Source organism: Gymnoscopelus braueri, assembly GCF_963280865.1.
Source record: "Gymnoscopelus braueri genome assembly, chromosome: 23".
Taxonomy (NCBI): domain Eukaryota; kingdom Metazoa; phylum Chordata; class Actinopteri; order Myctophiformes; family Myctophidae; genus Gymnoscopelus; species Gymnoscopelus braueri.
This window is the reverse complement of record NC_137625.1, coordinates 9,950,675-9,974,532: the sequence shown is the minus strand read 5'-3', so window position 1 is coordinate 9,974,532 and position 23,858 is coordinate 9,950,675. Positions and strand designations below refer to the sequence as shown.

The window sequence follows — 23,858 nt, the reverse complement described above, 5'->3', positions numbered from 1 at the left end:
CAAGAAAAAATGTTATATCATCAGTCTCTCCACTGCATTTCCAGTATTTCCAAGGCTCCTAAAGCTTTGTTCAGACTGCAGGCAAATCCGAATTGTTTCTTTGGACATTGTATGATCTGTATTGGTTGCTGTGGTGACATACAGTAGGTGTGATTAATGTTGTATGTGTCACTCGCCGAAATCTACAAGCTCACTGTGAGCTTGTAAATCAGCTATTTTCGGCGACTGACACTGTTGTAGGACAAGGAATAAATCAGGCTTCAGTCTCCAAGTGTCCAGACCGAGTCACACATTTAGAAAGCCGAACTGAATCGAATTGCAAATGCTTTTTTAGCCTTGATAAAATCCAATCTGGTTCCAATAAATCGTATTTGGGCTGCCAGTCTTAACATAGCACAATACTGCTGGAATGTGAAGCTGGATTTCAGGTACTTTTCTGAGGTTTGCTGAGTGACATTTCAGACACATGGCAACAAACGTGTGAAATTTGTGCAGATTCATCAGTAAGAAGTGGAATTCCAAAACTCCCAAGGCCATCGTCTCCCTAAAAAACAGGGAGCTTCTCTACATAACTGATCTTTCGACGCATTCTCACTCCCAAGTTGTCACATTTTGACGCTCGGTCAGGTGTCCGATGCTCATTTATTTTCAACGTTTTTTAATGGCAACACATTACCGCTTTGTTCTCAAATCGTGTCCGAATTCCGTCATTAGTCACGTGACTCAGACTACACTGACGGTTGACACCTGCGTTGGTCCAGTGATTTCCAGGTGTGTCCTGACCAAGTGTCGGGAACGGGAATGTGTTAGATCTTTGGTTTTCATACAGTTACAGATGTCAGTAGGGCTGCAACAGGTAATTGACATAATCAATTTAATCAATTGTAAACAATTTATATATACTGTATAATTAGTTTTAATAGAGAAAGCCAATCTACAAGCTTACATTGTGAGCTTGTAGATTGGCTATTTTGTGCAACACTGTTGTATAATACATTTTAAAGGGCGCAAGTGGTTAATCGATTCATTCAATTATTTAAAAAAAAGATTTTTCTCTGTGTTTCTGTGTTGATTCATTGATATATATAAAAAACATTAATTATATAAGAAAACTCGATTATTTTATTAATCGAAAAAGTAGAATCCATAGAATAATCACTTAGAAAATAATCGATAGTTGCAGAGTTGCAGCCCTAGAAGTCAGCGTTTCATGATTTGACGTTCCTGTTTCACGTGGTCCCCTTGCGGTTCTACAAAGCTACAGTAGACGATGCGAAGTGAACAGTTTGAGTGATAAACTACATGTTGCACAACTACAGTATGCAGCGGAGAGTGTGTTTACTCCCACATTAAAACTGTTGTACAGTGTAATACAGTACGAAATGAAAATGCAACACCAGTATTTTAGAGTAAGTAGAAACCGACCGATTATTTCGGCCGATAATGGCCTATCACAGATACTGTACTATCAGTATCGGTGTATATGTTGTCTGATATATGCCGATATGAAATATTTTCGAGCTTAAAGGGAAATACCACTTTGGTAGAGGTTTGGGTTGTGTAGTTACCTTGCCATGATGTAACCCCAAAGGTGGGCAAGAAATCAAAAATAATTGCTCCATTGATTAGAAATTGATAATTCAAAATATGCTCCTCATTGACTTACATTGTACGGTAAAACAGCTCTCAAAGTCACTCTTTTAGCACATAAATGAACCCAAACATAGCTGATTCAGGCAATATAGAGCATCACCAAACCCAGTACTGTTTGTTTTTTTAATAAAAATGTCAACTTCCTGTTGATTTAACTATTTGAAGATCTGGATCCGGATCCGCGGATCCAGTCCAGGTTTTCTACTTATTAAAAATAGCAAAATCAACAGGAAGTTAACATTTTTATAAAGAAAAAAAACAGTACTGGGTTTGGTGATGTTCTATATTGTCAGAATCAACTTTGTTTGCGTTCGTTTATGTGCTAAAAGAGTGACTTTGAAAGCTGTTTTACCGTACAATGTAAGTCAATTAGGAGCATATTTTGAATTATCAATTTCTAATCAATGGAGTGATTATTTTTGATTTCTTGTCCACCTTTGGAGTTACATCATAGCAAGGTAAATACACAACCCAAACCTCTACCAAAGTGGTCTTGCCCTTTAACGCCGAAAATGACACTTGGGGTAATTTAGAAATCGTTCCATTTGTTTTTTGTTTTAATCTTCAATAATAATGATTAAATTCCCAGTGAAGTTTACCATTTTTACAGTCCAGTATCGGTTGGGCTCTTAATTGAAGAGCATCAACATAACGAAAACTAACAATCTAATGAGTATTAATACTAGGGGTGCAACAGTTAATCGATAAAATAATCAATTTAAATAAAATAATCATTGAAAAAGAAATCGATAGAATAATCACCAAGAAAATAATCAATAGTTGCAGCCCTAATTAATACTGCTGTTGAGTGTATGAATATTGAATATTGACAGTCAAAGGACACAGGCACAGATGTAACTGTCTTGAACAGTATTCCTGAAAGAGTAGCAATAATCTTTAAGGCAGTCTATTATAATAAATTTAAGCATCGGTTAGCATACTTGTCAACATGAAAAACATACAACACTAACATGAAATGTTCATACAACAGGTTTATACTATGCGGTATATACTGTAACTGAAGATTTTTTTTTTTTCCTTTATCAAAGGTTTCTCATGGCCCCTGCGAAGCCGGACTTTGTCTGAGAGGCACAGTGTGTGTGTTAACAGATCTTTCCGAGTAGGCTTTATTGCACACGCATACAACAGACAAAACCACGCACATATACACAACACGATATCACCACACGCACACATGACACACTCAATAATCATCAACGCATCCGACCCACGCGTACATGTCTCTCTCGCTCTCTCTCTCTCTCATTCCCTGCTTTGCCATTGTACTCGATCAAGAGCAGCACCGATGTCCGCTCGTTCAATCCCACCCAACTCCGTCCTTCCGTTCGTTTCCAGGTCCGGTTAAAAATCCTCGGCAGGGTCCAAACCCCGATTCCCCAAACAAAGCACACACTGCCGTTCCGTCGTTAACAGCAGGGAGGAGGGACCTCCCTATGTGGGGAAGCAGATGCCGCAGCACTCCATGCAGATCTCCAGGCAGTCGGAGGACTCGCAGCATGCGTCCATGATGCCGCAGTCCATGTCGCAGGGGCAGTTGCAGTCGTCGCCCAGGTCGTCGGCCGCGCAGCAGCAGCAACAGCCCTCCGACGTGCAGGTGCCGCAGGAGGCCTGCGTCACCACCATGTTGCACAGAGTCAGGAACTCGCAGAACAGGCAGGCCAGGATGCAGTGGACGCAGCAATCTGATCCCCCGAATCACCCCCGGGACAACAAGGGAGACAACAAGGGTTAATAAATCATTAACCACATGAAATCAACCCTAGCCTGCCTGTTCTGGGCATGTCATAATAGGCTTGTACATCGTCATTTTTGGGCGAGGGCATTTGTTTGGGAAAAATTGAGGGAGCTAAGTTGACCCCTGGGGGACTCCAGTCAACAATACAGGGTTTAAGTGGCTAAAAAGCATAAAAAATAAGTAAAATATATTGTAATATAAAGCATACTGTATAACATGTGATGAAATGTATTAAGAAAGTGACATCTGGGCAAAGAAATGATACAAAGTTATGAAAACATTAAGAAGCGGTTAAAAAGTGAAAGAAATGGGCTGGAAAAACGATGCTAGAAAAGAGAAAAAAGGAGACCATTAAGGGCGGAAGAAAGCAGCGACAGGTCATGGTACATAAAATCTGATTCTTAAGTCTGGAGTGGTCTAATCTTCTCTCTTTCTTAGATTGAGCTAGTTAGGAAGAGTGCTTCATAGCACAAGAGGATATTTAGACCAAATATTTCGTATTATAAAATTATTGATTCGGTTCATAAGTATCTGTGTAATAAACAGGATGCATAATGTGCACTGGAAGGAATTGGACATGAACTCAGTGTTCAATGAACTGTGCGCCACTGTGCGGTGGGTCTGTTGTTGAGAAAGATCTTTGACCGAAATGTGAGCAGGAGCGTGTGCACATCAAGGTTATACAAATTTAAACTAGACAGAAAATGTCTTTAGTCTTAGTCTTCATCAATTTAGTAAAAGGAAGAAAAAACTAACTAACTAACATTAGTCTGATTGAGAAGGATGTTTACATGACTGAGTCAACTGCCTTTGTAATGACTATTCTGAACTTTTAAATCTAGCATCTGACTAAAACCCCCACATAATAATAATAATATGTCAACTAAAATATACTGAGAAAAACATTTCGAAATAATAAAAACTAAACTGATACGAGCAAACCCAATCTGTTAACAAAAATCTACTAAACCAAAATTTACCAAAATCCAGAAATGTACAATACAAAACGTTGGTGTACACAACACTTTGATTCGGTAAATATGCGCACAAGCATGGACTGGTATAGGTCAAGGTAACTGGAAGGAACAAAGGGAGGTCTGGGGAAGGGAAAGGGGCGAGGGCCATCCATCCGGGTTGGAGGGTTGGCAGAATCAGGGGAGATTCAAAGAAATGAATTCCACCCCTGCTGCTTTGATTAGCGGACTGTTAAGTAATTGTGGCATTATCATGCAACCTGGCCGGCTTGATCACCTAAAGGTGATTAGCGGCGTCCTGGTAAATTGGCGCGCTAATGCCCGGCGACGCACGCTTTGCTGATTAACATCTAACCTTCATCTAGACACCTCTTAAATGTGTGCTAGGCCTGAGCACTCCTGTTGTCTTCACGCCCATGAAGAGGTCCCCGCTAAATTACCAATGGGGCTATTAACCATTCAAATCACCAGGCATTTAATGGCTGAATTCTTTGTGATTAGGGCGCATGTTGCATTCAAAATGCATTCTCAAAACCATAAAAAAAAACAGGATACATCCACCTCTTTGTTCTTTTTATGAAGCTGTTCTGTGTGCTGCTGACAACCTCCTACTCAAAGTACAGTTAGTGTGTTATTTATTGCCATGCCGGAACAGGATGTTGCATTTATATGTAGAGTTCCATTCCAAAAATGTGATTTTAAAATGTATAAATACATAAGTACTTGTTCACTACTGTCCTTTAGAAGCTGCAATCTGGAACTTGATTTAATGAATAAAACTTTATTTGAATCAATCTGTATGATAGAGTATGTATGATAGAGTAAGTAATAGAGGATGTCAACACAATAGAATTAACTACAGTGGTTGAACACTTGTCTCGCTACTCTTTCATTGAGTCATTTAGTCCCTTAAGTTACTGGTTGGCTAGTAGTGCTGCCTGAAGATCATAAAAGCATTATCTCCCCTCGTCAAGAGAGGACTGCCTGAGCAAGTAGGACATAAAAGTTACGGATTGTAGCTTTATGTATCATATTCTGGTTTGGTGTTGTAATATCCATCATCTCATAAGGTGTCACTTTGTTAAAAAAAATGAGATCTCATTTCAGAATGAAACTCGTGTAAAGCACATGCACAACATCAATAAATATACGTGTACTACAAAAAAAAAACAGGATATTAAACCACATGAAATGGTTACTACACAAGATGAGACAGACATAAACACTACTGGTAAACTACTACTGTTATCGTTGCCCCCACAAAACCCCACAGGAGGCTTCTGAAATCCATGCAAACGTAGCAAGCTTTAACAGAGAGATGCAACCGTTAATAAATGTAATCAATTATGGAAAAGAAACAATAAAACATGATTTTATTGTATTTGTTTGTTGTTAATTTGATTAAATTAGCAAAAACAGAGAAAATAGCAGCTTTTTGATTATTACCAATAAAAGTAACCAAGAAAATAATTACTAAGAAAAGAATCATTTGCATCCCTACGTTAGCAAGTGAAATGTACAGAGATTAATTTATGTACATGATTCCACGTATCATCGGTTTATGCGAGTACTCGGCCTTGTACAGCTTAATCTAAATAACTGAAATCAGGGTAGATTTCACATGACAGGGGCACCCAAAAACCTTCTCTCGCAGCAATCTACCTGTTTTTTTCCCCCCTTCTTTTTTTACCCCCCGAAGCCAGTGCAAGCAAGCGCCGCTACTTTGGTGTGTTAAACAGACACGATGTGGAGTGGATGCATGCGGGAAAAATAGCTTTACAAACAGGCAGCATTTGCATAACTTTCATCAGCCCATCTTGAGCTGTCAGAAGGGGCTGTTACTGATTGGGTTGAAGGGAAAGGCGAAAGGGGGAGAGAGAGAGAGAGAGAGAGAGAGAGAGTGCAGAGAGAGGAAGACACGCTGAAGAAGACCGCTGGATGCTCATGTTTGATTAATCAAAGTACAGCGATTTTTTTTTCTTTTTTCTGCCAGTGCTTTCGGCTGCAGAAGTTGACCAGGAGTGTGTGGAAGCTTGTGGAACATGAAATGAGTCTGGTCCTATATTATATTGTAACCATTTAAGCCCTATAAACTTTGTTGTACGACGACTACAGTAGGTGCAACACGTAGATCGGCTATTTCCCCCATATTAGACATTTTTTAAAATACTTGTAAAATCTGTAAAAGTAAGGGGCTGACACGGTAAGAGCACATACAAAAAAAGTTAATACAGGCCGGCCCGGATGGCTGGTGTAGCGGTCTGGGCACCTAAGCTCTAGAGTGGCCTGAAAGCACGTCGTAGGTCCCGATGACTGTCCATCTCCCCCGATTTCCTGTCCCATCTTCACTTAATATCTCTCTCCCTCTCCCTCTCTCTCTCAAATCTGACCAGAGGCTCTTTACTGCATGTCATCCCCCTCTCTCTGTTCCGCATTTCCTGTCTCTATCTCACTGTGACTAGCAGAAATAAGCAGAAATGCCGGGGAAATAAATCTTTAAAAAACTAAGAAAAAAAACGATACAAAACAACATAGCTCAAATGCTTTTTAAGTGGCTGTAGAAACGTTATGAAGACAACATAAAAGATCCGGACCATGGCTGGGCCCCGGCTATGGGTGGAAAAAAACGTCAAAGTAACAAACTTTGACGGCCCCACAGGGTATAACCATGCCAGCAGTCATCAGAACACAACAGCCAGACTGTGAATGTCGTATAAACACAGTTCAGAGGCAGGGCCAGCTCAGCTATTCACTTGGATGTATAATTCAACAGCGGCGATTAGTCTGAATGTTGGAGAGCCCTGCTGGTGAGAGAGGGGGGGAGCGGATCGTGTACTTGCACGCAAGAGAGCTGGATGCCATGCGCATCTCCATGAAGCGTGACGCGGTGAAAGGGGTCGACGGACGGATGGACAGAAAGACGGACGGACGAACGAGACGAGACGCACCTGCGGCGCCGCTTCAACATCACCTTGGGCGAGCGGTGGGGTTGGACGCCGGGAATCGGTGGCGGGGCCAAAAGAATAAGCAGATTTAAGCACAGCAGACCGTGTGCCTCGGAGGAAAACACTCTGGAGGTGTCTGGGAAGCTAGACGTGGAGAAAAGTGGAGAGCCGGCGGCGTGCTTGACACAAAACAAGCAGGATGGGCCTCAGAGCGGCAAGCTGTGCAAACGCATTCAAACTCAAAAAGGGAGAGAAACGGAGAGAGAGAAAGACAGAGAGAAAGACAGACAGAGAGAGCAGGAGAGATGGATGGAGAACGCAAAAGAGAGAGAGAGAGAGAGAGAGACAGAGAGATCATTTGAAAGAGTTTATTATGTTAATCTTAATCTGAATTGAATGGTTAATTTGGTTAAAAGCCATGGTGACCCCACATGGGTATAAATGGAGAGGGGGCACAGGACTAGGTAGTGGAACTATGGGTTTACAACAAGCCAGTCTATGAAGCATAATGTTAGGGCGCACGCGCGCACACACACACACACACGCAATGCCCATTCTTGCACACATAAACGCTCACACAAATAAATATATACACGTGTACACAAACAGGCTGCGACATCACACTCAAAGCTATAATGCCTCTGCAAAGAGACGAGCGTTCCCCTAATAGTCCCTAAATGAAGCTAAAGGAGCTCAGAGACCTTAATTGATTACACACACACAGACAAATACACACACGCACACACAAACAGAATCATCAAAGAGCCAAGACCACCAACCCCAAGCCGCTAAACACAGGCAATACAGGGGGAAATTACTCGGTAGCAGGAGTGTTATCGCAGATTGGAACGTGTGCCAAGAAACGTGCGTAGGGTGGGAAGGGGGGCCTGCTAGCTGGCGCCTTTTATTTCCTGTGATGAGTGGAAGGGTGGTGGTGGTGGTGGGAGGGGGATGGGGGATGCTGTTTAGGAGGCTAATTTCACAGGCAAACAGATTATGTTAATCCGTGTAAACATTCAAACACAACAGCTTGGCCGTTTTCCGGGGGGAAATAACTACTTGAGAGCGAACATATTGATTCGCGGAAGGAAGGAAGGCCGGCGCATCTGCAAATAAGCAACACAAAAGCTATAATGAGGCAGACTTATTGGACTGCTGCTGTTGTTTTGTTTCTTTTCTTCTGTGCAGTCTCTCTCCTCTCTCCGTGGCCAATTAAGACGTCGACAACATGCCACCAGTGGAATACGTCTGGAGGACGCATCCCGACAATGAGCAGCGTGCTTGTATCTGCTTGCCTTACCCGTCTTGTTAACTGGTGAGTCGATGCATAATTTCAAGCAAAACTCTCTCAAATAAACGTCCGACTGCCCTCTGCTTTTTCCTTTTGTTTTATGGTGTGTGTGTCTCAGTCCACCCAGAATAGGGTTTTTCAATAATGTCATCTTAGTTTGTGGGCTAGCCTCCTCATGCACATTGACACAAGTACACAGAAAAACAGACATACAGGCACACGCATGAGCTTGGCACAGAAGGACAAGTACACTCGCGGTACAGTCATGGGAGGGTGGTGGGGGGCATGCAATGAGAATCCTGTTAATAAAGGCAGAGGTGGTGCAGATGGGATATAGCGAGGGTGGGGGGTTTCATCAAGGGCGTGGAGAGGTGCGATGGGCCATGAGGGGCCGATTCAGAGCCGCTCGTGACACTTAATGGGCCCCCCATGCTCCTAGGCCTTGTTAGAGGGTCACACCTTTCAGCCCGATGGTATTAGACCACCCAATGGCCTTCATTACCAGACTCACCTCAGCACTTGCACCTGACAAAGTCATGTCTGAATGGTGACAGGGGACTCGCCGGGGCTGTTGTCGAGGAATATACAAAAACCTAGGTTAGGTGGAAAGATATAAAACGTCTCGCGCACTCCCATCATTAAAAAGGTGAGAGGAGATAAAAATGTGTCAATGGGCTTATGAGGTCGGAACGAGATCATTTCTGGAGTCTCTGTCTCCAGGAGTCGCAGTAACAAGGACAAAACGGCTCACCTGGTTTAAAAACGGGAAATTGAAACTGCACATTTTCTGGGCAACAGAGTGTTTCCCGCGGTGTGATACTGAATGGAATGAATTTGTGTCCAAAAGCAGGCGTGCAGCGAGAGGAGCGAGAGAAGCCGGTGAGTGTTAGTTAGCGTCAGCTGTGCGTTTTGGATGTCTAGGATATTGCACCTGTGGTAGTCCCTGCATTAACCCATTAATACCTGGAACGCATCTGTGTCACTTTTTGATTTATTTAGGCTATTCAAAAATAGCAGATATACAAGCTCATAGCGCGGCACCGAGTGCCGCGCTACGAGCTTGTAGATCTGCTATTTTTGAAAAATCGTGAAAAAAAATGTTTAATTTTTTTTTTTTCAAAAAAACGTTAGGATTTAGAAAACATTTTTAAGAATCGTCTCAGGTCTTAATGGGTTAATGTGAGTGTGCTTGCATGTCTGGTTTTCTACTTACTGTAGTTTGCACTGCATTAATCCTATAGTGTTTTTGCACTTAACGCAATACCCCCTCCATATTCTACATTTCCTCTCACTTGCGTGTAGTACTAACTGCCGTGGGCCAAGTGGTCGCCGTTGGCGGGTACTACTCACCCTCCGGCAGGGGAGGCCTCTGGGATCCCGTGGAGCTTCCTTTGCTGCGTCGGCTGCTGTCGCTGTTGACCGAGAGGCTGGACCTGAGCTTCTTTTGCATCTTCTGCGAGACGGGCATGGAGGTGGGCTGCCGCCTGGGCTGCTCCGTAGTCGGCCTTGCGCCGGGGACTCCCGTCCCGCCTGCCGCCGCCACCGGGACATTGGCGCCGCAGGTGCAGGTACACGCGTGCGCGCCATTGCTCAGTTGGGGGGAGGCCGTTGCCATCGGGGTGGCGGTGCCGTTGTCGTGCCGGAGGGCGTTTAGGGTCTTGTTTCGAGGTTGGGCTGGAAGGAAAAGGTAGGAAGAGGGTTACTGAAAACAGCCTTTTTTTTTCTGTGCCATGTGTGTGTGTGTGTGTGTGTGTCTTTCTATCTGAGTGTTTCTCAAAGTGTGGTCCAGGGACCCTCAGGGTTCCTTGAGGGGGGTTCTAAATGGTCTGTACTGTAACTCTTGAGAGTGTACAAAAGGAACCAAAATGCTCCATTTGTCAGTGGTGGAAAGTAACTAAGTACATTTACTCAAGTACTGTACTTAAGTACAATTTTGAGGTATTTGTACTTTACTTGAGTATTTCCAATTTCCAATACTTTTACTTCTACTCCACTACATCTCAGAGGCAAATATTGTACTTTTACTCCTCTACAATTATTTGAAAACTTTAGTTACTAGTTACTTTTCAGATATAAACTATGATATAATGAAACATACATTAACCACTTTAACCCTATTTTATACCTAGGCTATTTGAAAATAGCAGATCTACAAGCTCACAACGCGTCGCATCGCGACGCGTTGTGAGCTTGTAGATCGGCTATTTTCAAATATTTAGTACTTTTACTTTTGGTACTTTAAGTACATTTTGATGCCAATACTTTTGTACTTTTACTCAAGTACATTTTTAATTTTGGATTTTTACTTGTAACAGAGTATTTTTATATTGCAGTATTGGTACTTTTACTTAAGTACAGAATTTGAGTACTTTTTCCACCACTGCCATTTGTAGTACTCTCATAGTTATGGGGGTCCTAAAAAATTAAAAAGTTTGAAAACCACTGATCTATCCCTCTTTCTCTATCCATTGGTCTCTTCCTCTCCCTTTCGGCCTCCATTTCTCTCATGTTCCTCTCTTTCAGTCCGTCTCTCCTGCGCAGTGTGACCTTGACTTAAACACCGTACAGAAGCCCAGGAGAGGTGCTTAATTTTACTTAAGCATTTAAGAGATACTCTGGCAGTATCCAAAGTGTTCCTACCGTACGCAAGTTCAAACCCAAATACAGGAGGAAGCAAACCGGACAGTTCTCAACCGCAAGATCATGTAAAATGTTCACTTAAATGCAATCTATCGGTAGATTAAATTAGAAACTTTTTTTTCTTATACAAGACTGTACCGTACCAGTAACCCTGCATGAGGACCTTTTTACAATATTAAACATTCAGTTTAATGCTTAATATAATAAAAAACTTGACTTCAACTTGCTTGAGGCTAGGAGAACTTTGCTGTGCACCGCCCGTGCTCTCCGAAAGCCCTTTCTTTTTTTGCATTTCACTGTAGACGTTTGATTTAAAAATGGCGTGCGATGAAGACGATGCAGCACGTACATGCACCTACACATTCTTGAATCTAAATCACAAGTTCTTGGTGGGGGGGATGGTAGGATCATATAAAACCAATCACACCGCATATATGTTTCCGACCGGCGGAGTGTAGGAACCTTGCATGTGACAGGCACACAGAAAGCCCCCGCTGCAGGTGAGAGGCATTTTGATGCGCGTAAGAGTGAGAAAAGAGAAGTGAACGACAAAAAAGATAAAGGCTGAAAAAGAGGATGAAGCAAAGAATGAGAGAGAGAACCAGTCTATGATGGTGTGCATATACAAAATAGATCCTACCTAAGCTACATTAATGATTTTGCTTTCCTCACAAAGTAGCGAGATGGCCTCAAATAGTCCTTCTGAGAATGTGTGTGTGTGCGTGTGTGTGTGTGTGTGTGTGTGACTGCCATGGGAAGCCAGGAGACAACGACCTGAGTGTGTGATAAGAGAGGAGAGGAAGCGAGGGAACGCGAGTGAGCGAGCGGCGGAGGTGGCATTTTCCGGAGAGGAACACCTGCACATTCAGCTCTACTGGGACTTACTCCCACATTACCTTCCTTCCACATCACAGCCACCGTGTGTGTGTGTGTGTGTGTGTGTGTGTGTGTGTGTGTGTGTGTGTGTGTGTGTGTGTGTGTGTGTGTGTGTGTGTGTGTGTGTGTGTGTGTGTGTGTGTGTGTGTGTTCCGCGTGTGGGGTTGACTTATTGAGCTTTTCGTGAATTATTCATCCCCCTTTTTAAGTCGCTCTCACTTATTCATTTTGTCTATTCTGTGTATTCTTTGTATGCGCCTCTTCTTCAGCCAAACGCTGCCTTTTTTTTTTCCCCTTTTCTTTTTTTGCCTGACACAGTCGGACTGAAAAGGCCGGGAACAAAACCTGAGGAATAGAACAGAAAATACTTTTGATTGACAAAAGTATTTCAGCAGAAACTCTTCCGAAGTACGTGCAAACGTGGAGCAGCAAGGCAGAATGCGATGCCATAAACCCACCCCTTCATCTGGGTTCCTTCCTCCCAGCCCACCAACAAGTGCAATTACAGTTACGAGACAATGAGAAAGACAGAGAGAGAGAGAGCGGAAAAGAGAAAGAGTGTGGGAATCGGGGCCTTGTGGGCTTTTTCCAATTTAATTTTTTAACAAACACATCACCCCGGGAGAAGGAAAATGAGGATGTTGGATGTAAAACAATGCAATTAAGAAAAAACAAGACAGCCTCACACTGCTGCCTCGATAAACAAATATAGACTTTAGGGATCGGAATTCAGCGGGATTTGAATTAAGACGATCGGGGGGCCCCGCGCAAGACGGAATTCATTATGCAGTGATTCAAGTCCAGGTTGATGGACCCGTCTATCCCCAAGACGCAGCCTCACAGCCTGCCCGTGACATGCGTGTGAGAGGAGGAGGTGGTGGTGGTGTCGTAGGGGAGACCTACTGTAAGGATCGCTAACAAAGAGACAAGTCATCCGGCCCGCACTGGGGGTCCATTTAGTAAACAAATAAACCTCTTGTTATAGTTTTTTTTGCAGTTGTGATGCCATTGGCCACAACTCGGTACATGTTTCACTCTCGCTTAAACCCCCCTTTTTCTTCAGTGCTTGAAAACAAAACAGTGCTTTTTTAAAAGGCTGGAGGACATAACGGTCCCACGCATACAGTACATGTATCCGCTACTTAACAAAGTTGTGCATTCTCCTGTGACTTAGAGAGAGGCCTATTCTTTGTTGCTTTTTTCAGCTTTTCCACTTATAAGTTGCTTTTTTGTTGACATTTGGCCAATTTTTATAATATAAACACTATGTCCATTGATTAAATCTGGGCCACACCACAGTAGAGAGAATTGTCTCTCGTTAGATCTTATTTTAAGGTAAAAAAAATCATAAATAGAAAAAAAAGTGTGCAGGCTTGCATGGCGCCAAACTCTCTCCTGAAGGATGAAAGTAACTCAGAAAATCAATGACCCATAGTTGCTTATGTAATAACAGCCAATCGTATATCCTCACAAGCACACATACACAACAAGGCAAGAGTAGACGTTGCCGAAGAGTAATTACCTTCATTTTGAGAAATTCTAGCTTTCAATTTAGCCAACGTATAAATAGTTATTAGGTAAAGTGCGTACATTGGCAGCTCTGGTTTCACACACACACACACACACACACACACACACACACACACACACACACACACACACACACACACACACACACACACACACACACACACACACACACACACACACACACACACACACACACACACACACACACACACACACACACACACACACACACACACACACACACACACACACACAGTAATTGCAGTTGTAGATGGGCTATTTTCTAACTACTAAGTAGAAATTAGGCATAAATCCACAAGAAATGTGTGCTTCCGGGGAGAAGCTTCCTGGACACAGCCCATCGAACACAGAGTTTTTAACTCGCTGACTGAGATGAATGGACAATGGGCGAGTCACATTCATAACCATTGATCACGATAATGACGATAGTGTCAGAGATGGCAATGACGGACTCGAACAGTCACCGTGAGACAAATGAAGACAGAAATGGAACAAAGCAAAGAGTACAGCGACGTTGGGATCGTGCTGCATACAAGAAAGGTTCCCAACTCAAAAGGCTTTGAAAAGTTTTTTTTCTGCTGAGACAGAAAGAAAAAAAAAACTTTACTTTTCAGTATGGTGTATCGTGCCAACTGTTAGCCTATAGAGCATTTCATTTGACAATGAATGTATACAGTGCTGTAGCACGCTGTACAAATTAACTTAATTCCTTTTGCTTGTATTACGTGCAAAGTAAACCCATCTAGAACAACCAAAGCCTGCAGATCAGAATAGATCAGTTGACACATTCAAACTAAAAGCCCATACACCTACAGTCGTTAATGCCTGTATATACATTTTCACTAATTGTTCAATTTGAAACAATATTGAGTGACATGTACACATCATTATATTTAACCACTTAAAACTCTATATATTTCGTTGACCGGGGTTCCCCAGAAGTCTATACTTGGTCCATGTCCTTTTTTTCCTCTACAACAAATAGCTTTGCAGAGAATAGGCGATCTACAAGCTCACGTGTCCCGTCGTGACACACTGTGAGCTTGTACATCATATTATGACATGCTCAGAATTGAGACGCTAGGGTTCATGTGGTTAACTCCTTCACATGAACATGGAGGGGAAAAAAAGCTAAAACCAGCTGATCCTCTGGCTTGATCCAGCCTGATTAATGTTTAACAGTATGGACACACTACGCTGTAGGTAATGTATTTGCAGCCTTTCGGCCCTCGCACTGGGAAACGCGCAGGCCGCGCAATCGTGCATCCAAGTTTGATACCGACCACTGCCAACAAGTTTGAAAAAATCATAAGCAATTTAAAATTGAGCAGTTGTGCGGTTTTCCGCAAAAGCTTGTAGTGCTGGGCAGGTGTCCTGAGATAACTGTCTGCACACGGCCTGACAGGTTGCATTAAAACACCATGTTTTCAAGGAAGGGAAACGCATGCAGACACACACACACACACACACACACACACACACACAAACACACACTTCAAATTGGACTAGTAACCGCCCTATTTCGAGCGCATCAACAACAGTTGAGGGTGTACATTTGTAGTTGAATAATACATGGTATTTCCCCTACACACACTGTCACACACATCACAGGGGGAAACCAGGGGGTGAGTGCCTCTTCCACTGTCTAAGCTGCATCCCAATTTGGTCGCCGCTACTGGTGGCTGACAGCCTCAAATATCTGGGGAGCATTTTTAAAAGGCCAGTGTTTGATGGATTCGCAGAGAACACACAAATATAATTGCCATTTGTCACCGAGTCTTCGGCGGCTGCGCCACACGGGGGTGGGGGGCTGGGGGGCGCGCGGCTGCGTCGCCGAGAGAGCGCGGGGGATCGCTCTGTATGTAAAACTGAGCATAAACACCTCCGTTTTTGTCGTGGAAAAATAGGTCCTACAGGAGGGAGTGAGAAATTGCACCCCAAAGACACATGCATGGGGAAGAAGTGTGTGTGTATTCTGTATGTGTGTGTGTGTGTGTATGTGTATGTATATAAATATATATATATATAGGCATGTTCACAAGCACACACATGAACATATGCACACAAACAGGACACAGGTGCGCGCACACACATTCACACGCAATATACACATCCACAGGCAAATATACACACACACACACACTCACACTCACACACACACAGGACACACACAGACAGACCTACCAGGGAGGAATATGTATGTATGCACGTCAGCTGAAACAGAGCTGTATAAACAAGAATTCTAAAATAGTCTGGAACCTGAAAATATAACACAGAGGTCAAACAGGGCAGCGTGCACATTTCTCATTTGCACATTTTGCCGCGCTCGGAGTCACAGGTAAAGGCAGTGAACGGATTGAACAAACCACAAGCTCTGTGTTTGTATGGCCCAGCCCTTTTTAATATTAATGCCCCAGAGAGAGTCAAGACACAGAGAAAGAGAGAAAGACCCAGAGAGAAAAAGACGGGAGAGAAAAGAGACAGAGAACGACAGAAACGACAAAAAGTGTTTGCCTAGGCCTATTAGAATGCCCATCATGAGGTGCGTACAGTAATTCAAATGTCACATCATGTCAGCCGACTAAACAGCCAAATCCAAATCTTGTTCTCATCTCGTAATAGCCGTTATTACACAATGCTCCGAGTGTGTGGGTTAAGAACACACTGAATGGGGGAAAAAAAATTGTTCTAAGTCACAACAGCACAAAAAAAATAAAACAACCGGGAAACCGTGAAATTCTAATTCCACGCTAACGCGGCTATGGGTCGCCGTTTTGTTTATTTTCTTGTGCCTTGTATTAACACATTCCATGCCAGAGTTTAATCTCATAATGTACTCACCAGTGCCAGCGTTGTATTGTTGTTTTTTTGTTTTTATCATGTCGCCACAGACCTCGCTAAATAAGTTAAAAGTGCGCGTTCATTTGGTTCTAAACACACAGTGGATCCGTGAGAAACGTCCAGCGAAAACAGTTTCCAAATGCGAGCCGCCATCTTGAAGCTACAGCCGATACACGCTAAACAGTGATCAGCGAGGAGAAAAACAACAAACCGAGAAAATCGAGTTTTAAACAGGATCCCAGACAGGAAGCGGATACGATCGAAAAAACCGGAACCCGAATAATTCCGTTTCCGACCGAAAACCGGAAACGGAAATGGATCAAAAAAATTCGGAAAGTGCACCTTGGGCGATTAACATGGGAATCGGCGGTTCGCGTAGATCTACGCGACTGGCACGCTGCGGCTTTAAATAGGTTCGCGTAGATCTACGCGATTGGCATTCAATGTGTTAAGAAAAGAAAAAAAGGAAAAACATGTATATTTTCTGCTCGGCTGCCCGTGTACCTGCCTGATTGAAATGCTAATTTGTAAATGTGCAGTGACCTAGCCCGGCATAACCGTCATCCTCCACCCCCCTCCCTCCCTGCCACCACCACCTAGCACCACCCCCCCCCCCCTTCCCACCCTCCCAAACAGCCCCGGGTATCGTCTATCCTCCCCAACAAACAGCGGCGGTTGGAGACGGCCCCTGCCTTTCAATCCAAAGGGATCTATTTTCTCATTAGAAATTATACATCTTCCCCTGTCCATATTTATAGACGCAAAACCAGGGGAATTATACTGCACAGAGAGAGAGAGAACGAGAGAGAGAGAGAGAAATGGAGGGAGAGGGGAGGGGGTAAAAAAAAATAGCACAATGAATGTTATTACAAAGGGCTCTGATTGAAATTTTCCTTGGGCATATCAAAGCCTCGTTTACCGTTTGACCTTCCCAACTCTGCCACAAGGACTTCCTTTATTGTGCGCAAGGACGAGGCGCACAGAGAGGGAGCGGGGCTGATGCTCACGCCGGGCACCGCCGATCAACTGTCTGCGATGCAACGCCGCCGAGGCCAGACACTTCCTTAACCCTTTAAGACCTGAGGCGATTCTTTAAAAAAAATCTAAATCCAACAGTTTTTGGGAAAAAAACTAAACATTTTTTTTTCACGATTTTTCAAAAATAGCAGATCTACAAGTTCATAGCGCGGCACTCGGTGCCGCGCTATGAGCTTGTATATCTGCTATTTTTGAATAGCCAAAGACATCTAAAGTGACACAGATGCGTTCCAGGTATTAATGGGTTAAACTGTGGCTGACATCGCACAATGTGCTTTTTTCTTTTTTTCCCCCCCTTTATGAAATTGTCTGAACAGAGGATTATTAGCGACACGCTCTGATGTCTTTGTTCTTTGCAATCTCTGGTCCCGTCCAACATTATGCATTCAAAGTGTTGAAGGAGAACTTCATTTTCAACGTTATCTTCATACAATTAGTCCTCACTAATGCTCATTATAATAAGATGGCACAATTCCATGTCCGTCTACTCTCAGAGGTGGGCTGTGGACAGTTCAGAAACCTGCCTACTAATGGCATCATCGATGGGGGTTCCAAGCCAACAGAAACTACAGCCTTTATCTTAATGGAAAAGCTAAATCTTGTTTGAAATGACCAAACCTGCCTACCAATGTCATTTGTAAGCCGATTTCTTTACTGTCCACAGCCCTCCTCTGAGACACAGAGCGAGTAGTAAGAAAAGATGCCATCTTATGAGCATTAATGAGGACCAATTATATGAAGATAAGGTTGAAAAGTGCTCCTTTAATGACGTTCTACTTTTCTTTCTTCTTTTTTTTTGTGAGGGTTTGGGCTACTGTGTGAGGTTATGATCATGTGAGAGTTTCTCTCTTCATTTCCTTGTTTGTAGACTTGCACTGGTTGTCAAGGTGGTCTAGTTGTACCCAAATGCAAGGAAGACAAAAACATCCTGACTACAGGAGAGCAAAAGTGGCAACAAGAACTGACTATGAAACAGCTTACAAAGACAAACAATCCGACCAACAAACAAACAAACAAACATTCAAGGAAACAGACAGGTATAAATTAGCCTGGTAAACCCTCCCTCCGGAAATCTCATTTCCATTTGATTTCAGGAGTGAGTCTGGCCTGATCGCCCATTCTGCAATATTGGCTGTGGGCTGGAGTTGGGCGGGAGTAATACCGTTGACTGACAACCCCTTCAGCCAATGATCGTTTTTCCCCTTCAGCCAATCAGCAGTTCACCAGACTAATGTGACGCAACAGGACTTTTGAGACGGCCATGCGCAAAATAGGTTGCCTTATTCGGATACATGCGTATCACTGCCCGCCCCTGCCGGTTCTCTGAATTTTTATTTTTAAATAGGCTCCGTCATGATTAATTGACCACATATATGAAGTTAAACAACTAAATTCTATCCAAACGATATCTTATAAGTAAATTCCGTGCCTCAAAATAGAAGTTTGAGAGCTTTTTGAAGTAAAAAAACAGTGGAGAAAATAGCGGACAGAAAAGATGGCTGCCGTTCGTGTTTTGTCGGCTGCATTCAGGCTGCACTCGGTGCCATTCGGGCTCACTCGAACTCGCCACCTGATTGGCCAACTGTCGCTGTCAATCACAGAACGATGTGCGACGACGCTGATAGGCTCGTCCATTTGGTGTACACAGCCAATATTGCAGAATGGGCGATCAGGCCAGACTCACTCCTGAAATCAAATGGAAATGAGATTTCCGGAGGGAGGGTTTACCAGGCTAGGTATAAATACAGGTACACTGGGAAATATCAAGAGACAGGTGAACTCAAGGACAATCAAAACGGGGATTGGGTGGAAGAAACCGGTGACACAGGTGACACAAATTAACAATAATCATAAGGTGGAGAGACAATACAAGTAACAACTACAATGGAAGACAGGAAACACAAGACCATTACTTCAAAATAAGATACCAAAACACACTTCAAAATAAGGCACAAAAATGCAGATCCTGTCACTGGCTGATTAAAGCCTATTGCTGTAGTTGACCAGAGTCCCCTAGGGCTCTATACTAGGCTTCCTCCTGTTTTCACTTTTGCACTAAATATCTTCGCTGAAAAATATATCTAAAAAGTGGTAAAAGACGTATTGTGAGCTTGTAGATCAGCTATTTTCACCAAATGTTCGCCCCGGGATAGTGAAGCCAGGATTCAAGTGGTTAACAAGTTTAGTTAAGGTTTGTTTTGTTTTGTTGTTTCTGCAGAGCAAAATGGTGTTGTTGTTGTTGAGTTGTTTCTCCCCAATTTAATCGTAATGGCAATTCCCCTACACTACAGTTAGTTCCTTGGCTGTCATTGCTAAGTCCTATGGTTTGGTCTTGGGGAGGGTGTAGACATGACATGTTTCATGGGCATAGAGCGTGTGGAGGAACACACTGTCCCTCCCAATTCTGCTCCCTGCTGAACAGGCACCCCGACCAACCGGCTGGAGTCACTAGCGCAGTGACAAAGACCTCCACCGCCTTCCCACCTGCAAACACGGCCATTTGTGGTCTTTGGAGCTCTGGCACCGTGGAGGAAATGAATGAGTCTTTGTTTACAAAACCCATGTCACGTGCCTCCAGACCCACGCAATCCAATACAGCCAGCCAGCTCGCCTTTCATACGCGTGCCCCGATGAACTGATCTCTCTCTGCCCTGACACCGGCTTTATCGGTCTCAATGTGCAAGGTTTATACAGGGTGGACAACCACCTGATGCATGTTAGCAGAATGTCGCCTGTTCCAACAGAAGTGAGGGCCGGGGGAGGGATTGACGCCGCCATATGTAGCGTGGCCATGTCAAAGTCACACACACACACACACACACCAATTTATCCAAGGCAGACAATGATGGTGGCGATGATGATGGGGCTGTTGAGGACAAGCCAAATTACCTGCTCCGATATCAGGACCCTATCAGCATTACTGACACACCATATCTCTGTGTGTGTGTGTGTGTGTGTGTGTGTGTGTGTGTGTGTGTGTGTGTGTGTGTGTGTGTGTGTGTGTGTGACACCCTATCAGCAGCAGTGACACGCTCTGTGACAGAGCTCTTAACTCTATTAGCCGTCCACGTCTTTGCCCCTCGCAGATCATCTCGCGCAGCATCTCATTTCGCGTCTCTTGCTCACATCTCATTTTCTCCTCCATCCCTTCCACCCCTTCGCCACCGAGCATCAATAGTTTTTACCAAATACCTTGATATTGGAGACGATATTATCATATTGATAACATACAATATACAGTTGATTTTCGGATATTCTGTTGAATTGGGCGCCTAATTTCGACAAAGAGAAAATTTGAAAGAAGAAGAGGACCGAGTATTAAACCTTGGGGGACCCCCGTCAACAAAGTATATACTGTAGAGTTTAAGTGACCAATATGTGACATTGTGACATCTATAGTGTCTGGTTGTAATACAAATCATGTCACATGACTGGATATCACAAGTGTTTGGAATGTGACGCATACAGAACAAAATTCTGAGCATGAATTTAAGTGTTTTAGATCAGGGGTCTTCAACAGGGCGTCCGAGACCCCTAGGGGGTCCTCAGAATTTTTCTTTTTTTTTTACAATAACCACTTGAACCCTAGCATCCCTTTTCTTAGTGGAACATCAGCCGAAACAACGTCGCAGTGCGAGGCGTTGTGAGCTTGTAGATCGGCTATTTACGGCTAAGAGGTTTGGTGAAGGGGGGGGAAACGAGCAGACCAAGTACAGGTTTTCTAAATATTGAGGGTTTAAGTGGTTAACTGTAAATACACATTAACATGAATCCAACACAACGCTACACAAGTCTATGAAGCTATCTATGAAATCTATGAAAAAATGTCATTTTAATCTGCAAAACAATGTATAGTATACAATATATACATCTCTCTCGTAGCTAAGTGGTCCTGGGCCTGAAAAACGTTGAAGACCCCATATTCATATGTTTCAGTTTCCATTGCAACCAATTTTACTTTTTTATCTCTCTCTCTCTCTCTCTCTGCGACAACCATTCAAATGTGGACTTAAGACTTCCTTCCAGCTTAAAAGGGAACTGACACTTGATGATAATGTTTAACATCATTTCAAACTACTCCCCCACCCACACACACACACCTGCACCATCCTTCCATGTGACAAGCGAAGGGAGGCGTCAGGGATTTACTAATTTATATTTTTTTGTCAATGTTGTCGCTGATTGCGTCGAGGGGGGGAAAGCCCCCCTCGGACCTTGTTCTGATTAATTACATTTTATGGCATAGAGGACGAGTCGAAAGACAAGAGCTTGACGTGACTTGCAGGGGAAGGGTGGGGGTTGTAGTTGTGGCAGACTCGAGGTCTCATCGGGTTTTTGGAAATCCCAACTTCCAAAAACGTGCATTTTCCCCACATTAATATGTCAGACTGCTATCTTAAAGCCTCTAATGACCTGATATTTTCTCTTAAACTAATCATGCCAGGTGTGTATAATGTGTATGTATGTGTGGGGGGCATTATACTTGTAAATGCCACAGTGTTAATTCATCCATCCATTCACATCCCAGTCCCAGAGAGTTTACATGGTTTACAGGTTACATTTGTACTCTCTCTGGGTTAAATTAACACTATGGATTTTACTGTGCTCCACCTCTACCCCATCTGTCCCTCTGCCATTTGAAGTCTGTCCCCCTCATCGTTGTGTGGAATTTAGCTTGCTGCTAATTTGAGTGTCGCTAAAGTGACACAACGCCACAGGTCAAGGACTTTCAAACGCCTTACAACTCGGCTGCTGTCTCTCTCTCTGGCTCTCCGAGACTGTTTCAGCAATGAGTGTCAACAAACCTTTCGGTTTTTTTTCTCACTCCCTCTCTCTATCTCTCTTCCTCTATCTGTGAGAGGAATGCCGTAAAAAAAAAGCCGGTAGGAAATCGCAGCTGCGGCGTCTTTAAAAAGCCTGCACAGATTCGGGGGCTTTTTTACATGCGGTGGAGGAGCTACCACATCGCTCTACAACCGTCAGCTATGACGTGACTCACAGCAGGCCTCTGGGAGCTGTCAGGGAGCCAGAATGAAAAAAGATCTGCTCCACCCTCTCCTCCTCACCGACGACTCCAAACAAAAACCCGGCAACGAGGGAGGAGCGAAATAGGAGGGCGAGAGGAGGAACGAGGGAGAGAGAGAGAGGGGAGGGCGGGAGGAAGGGAATGGGTGTATTTTCAGTTACATTGGTGACTCACAGATTCCGCCGATTTCAAAATCTCCCTTTTCCTCCAAGTAGAAGTTCCACAGGAAGGGACGACGGTCTTGTTTGAAATTCAAACAGCAGGCTGTATGCGCGGGCTGAGTTAGCAGCTGTACACAGATGCACACCAGCACATGCTATAGTATGTATATATATATATATATACTGTACTTGGCTATTTCTTCACCTTTCTTTTCTTATTGTTGATACAATGCCGAGGAACTAAAACAAAGAATGGTACTCTTCTTGAATGCTGAAAATAAAGTATGCAAAACACACACAAAATAGCCACCTCACACAGTAGAATCCTGAGTGGACATTTAACCCTAGATAGTTTACAAAACTCTCTGTAACCAAATGGGCCCGTACCGGTCCATTTGGTTACATTTGTAAACTCTCTGAGTTACTAAACGAATTTAACACGGTGCAAAGTCCAAAGCTAACACAGTACAAGTCCAAAGAAAATTCCAGAACCATCTGAAACCTTTAAAATGCACGAGACCGACCTATGTTCCACTGACCCGATCCCTTCTAGCTTGATACGGAGAGATGAAAAACAAGCACCCGATGTTCTCCTAGAAACCACAGCTCCTCTTGGCTGACAGCAGTCTGTGTGGGTCCGTGAAGACGAGGGGTGAGGGGGAGTGGAGTGTGTGTGTGTGTGTGTGTGTGTGTGTGTGTGTGTGTGTGTGTGTGTGTGTGTGTGTGTGTGTGTGTGTGTGTGTGTGTGTGTGTGTGTGTGTGTGTGTGTGTGTGTGTGTGGGGGGGGGGTGTTGGGACAGTCTATCAAAAACCACCGCCCCGGACCCAGTTCCTTTATTTGCTCAGTATCAATCTCTGCATTAACCCTCTGCTAATGGGACAGCTGTGGGTCAGCGCCTCGCATCTTCGGGGTGCCAATCAAGGCCTCTAAGCCGGGGAGATCAAGCTAAGGGACAGGGGGGGCCGCTCGTCTGCTCTCTCTGAGTGGCTTTTTAAACGGGGAGACGGCCGTATCGATTTTTCTGAAGCTCCCAGTCTGCGAGGACGGGGGGGGTGTGAGAGTGTGTGTGTGTGTGTGTGTGTGTGTGTGTGTGTGTGTGTGGTGT

At 43.8% G+C, this 23,858-nt stretch overlaps 1 protein-coding gene across 2 annotated transcripts in view; it reads right to left on the bottom strand.

The window, feature by feature from the left end:
• Positions 1–1,958: 1,958 nt before the first annotated feature.
• The window catches only part of mdfic (MyoD family inhibitor domain containing), a 34,806-nt gene continuing 12,906 nt past the window's right edge, over positions 1,959–23,858 (bottom strand). The window contains exons 4-5 of one of the 2 annotated variants that reach the window (XM_080420793.1): positions 9,970–10,293; positions 1,959–3,356 (exon numbers count right to left, since the gene is read on the bottom strand). In XM_080420793.1, coding sequence (XP_080276919.1) covers positions 3,106–3,356; positions 9,970–10,293 — 575 coding nt within the window. In that variant the 3' untranslated portion in view covers positions 1,959–3,105. The remainder of the gene's footprint in view (positions 3,357–9,969; positions 10,294–23,858) is intronic. The other variant, XM_080420792.1, reaches the window with a different exon arrangement.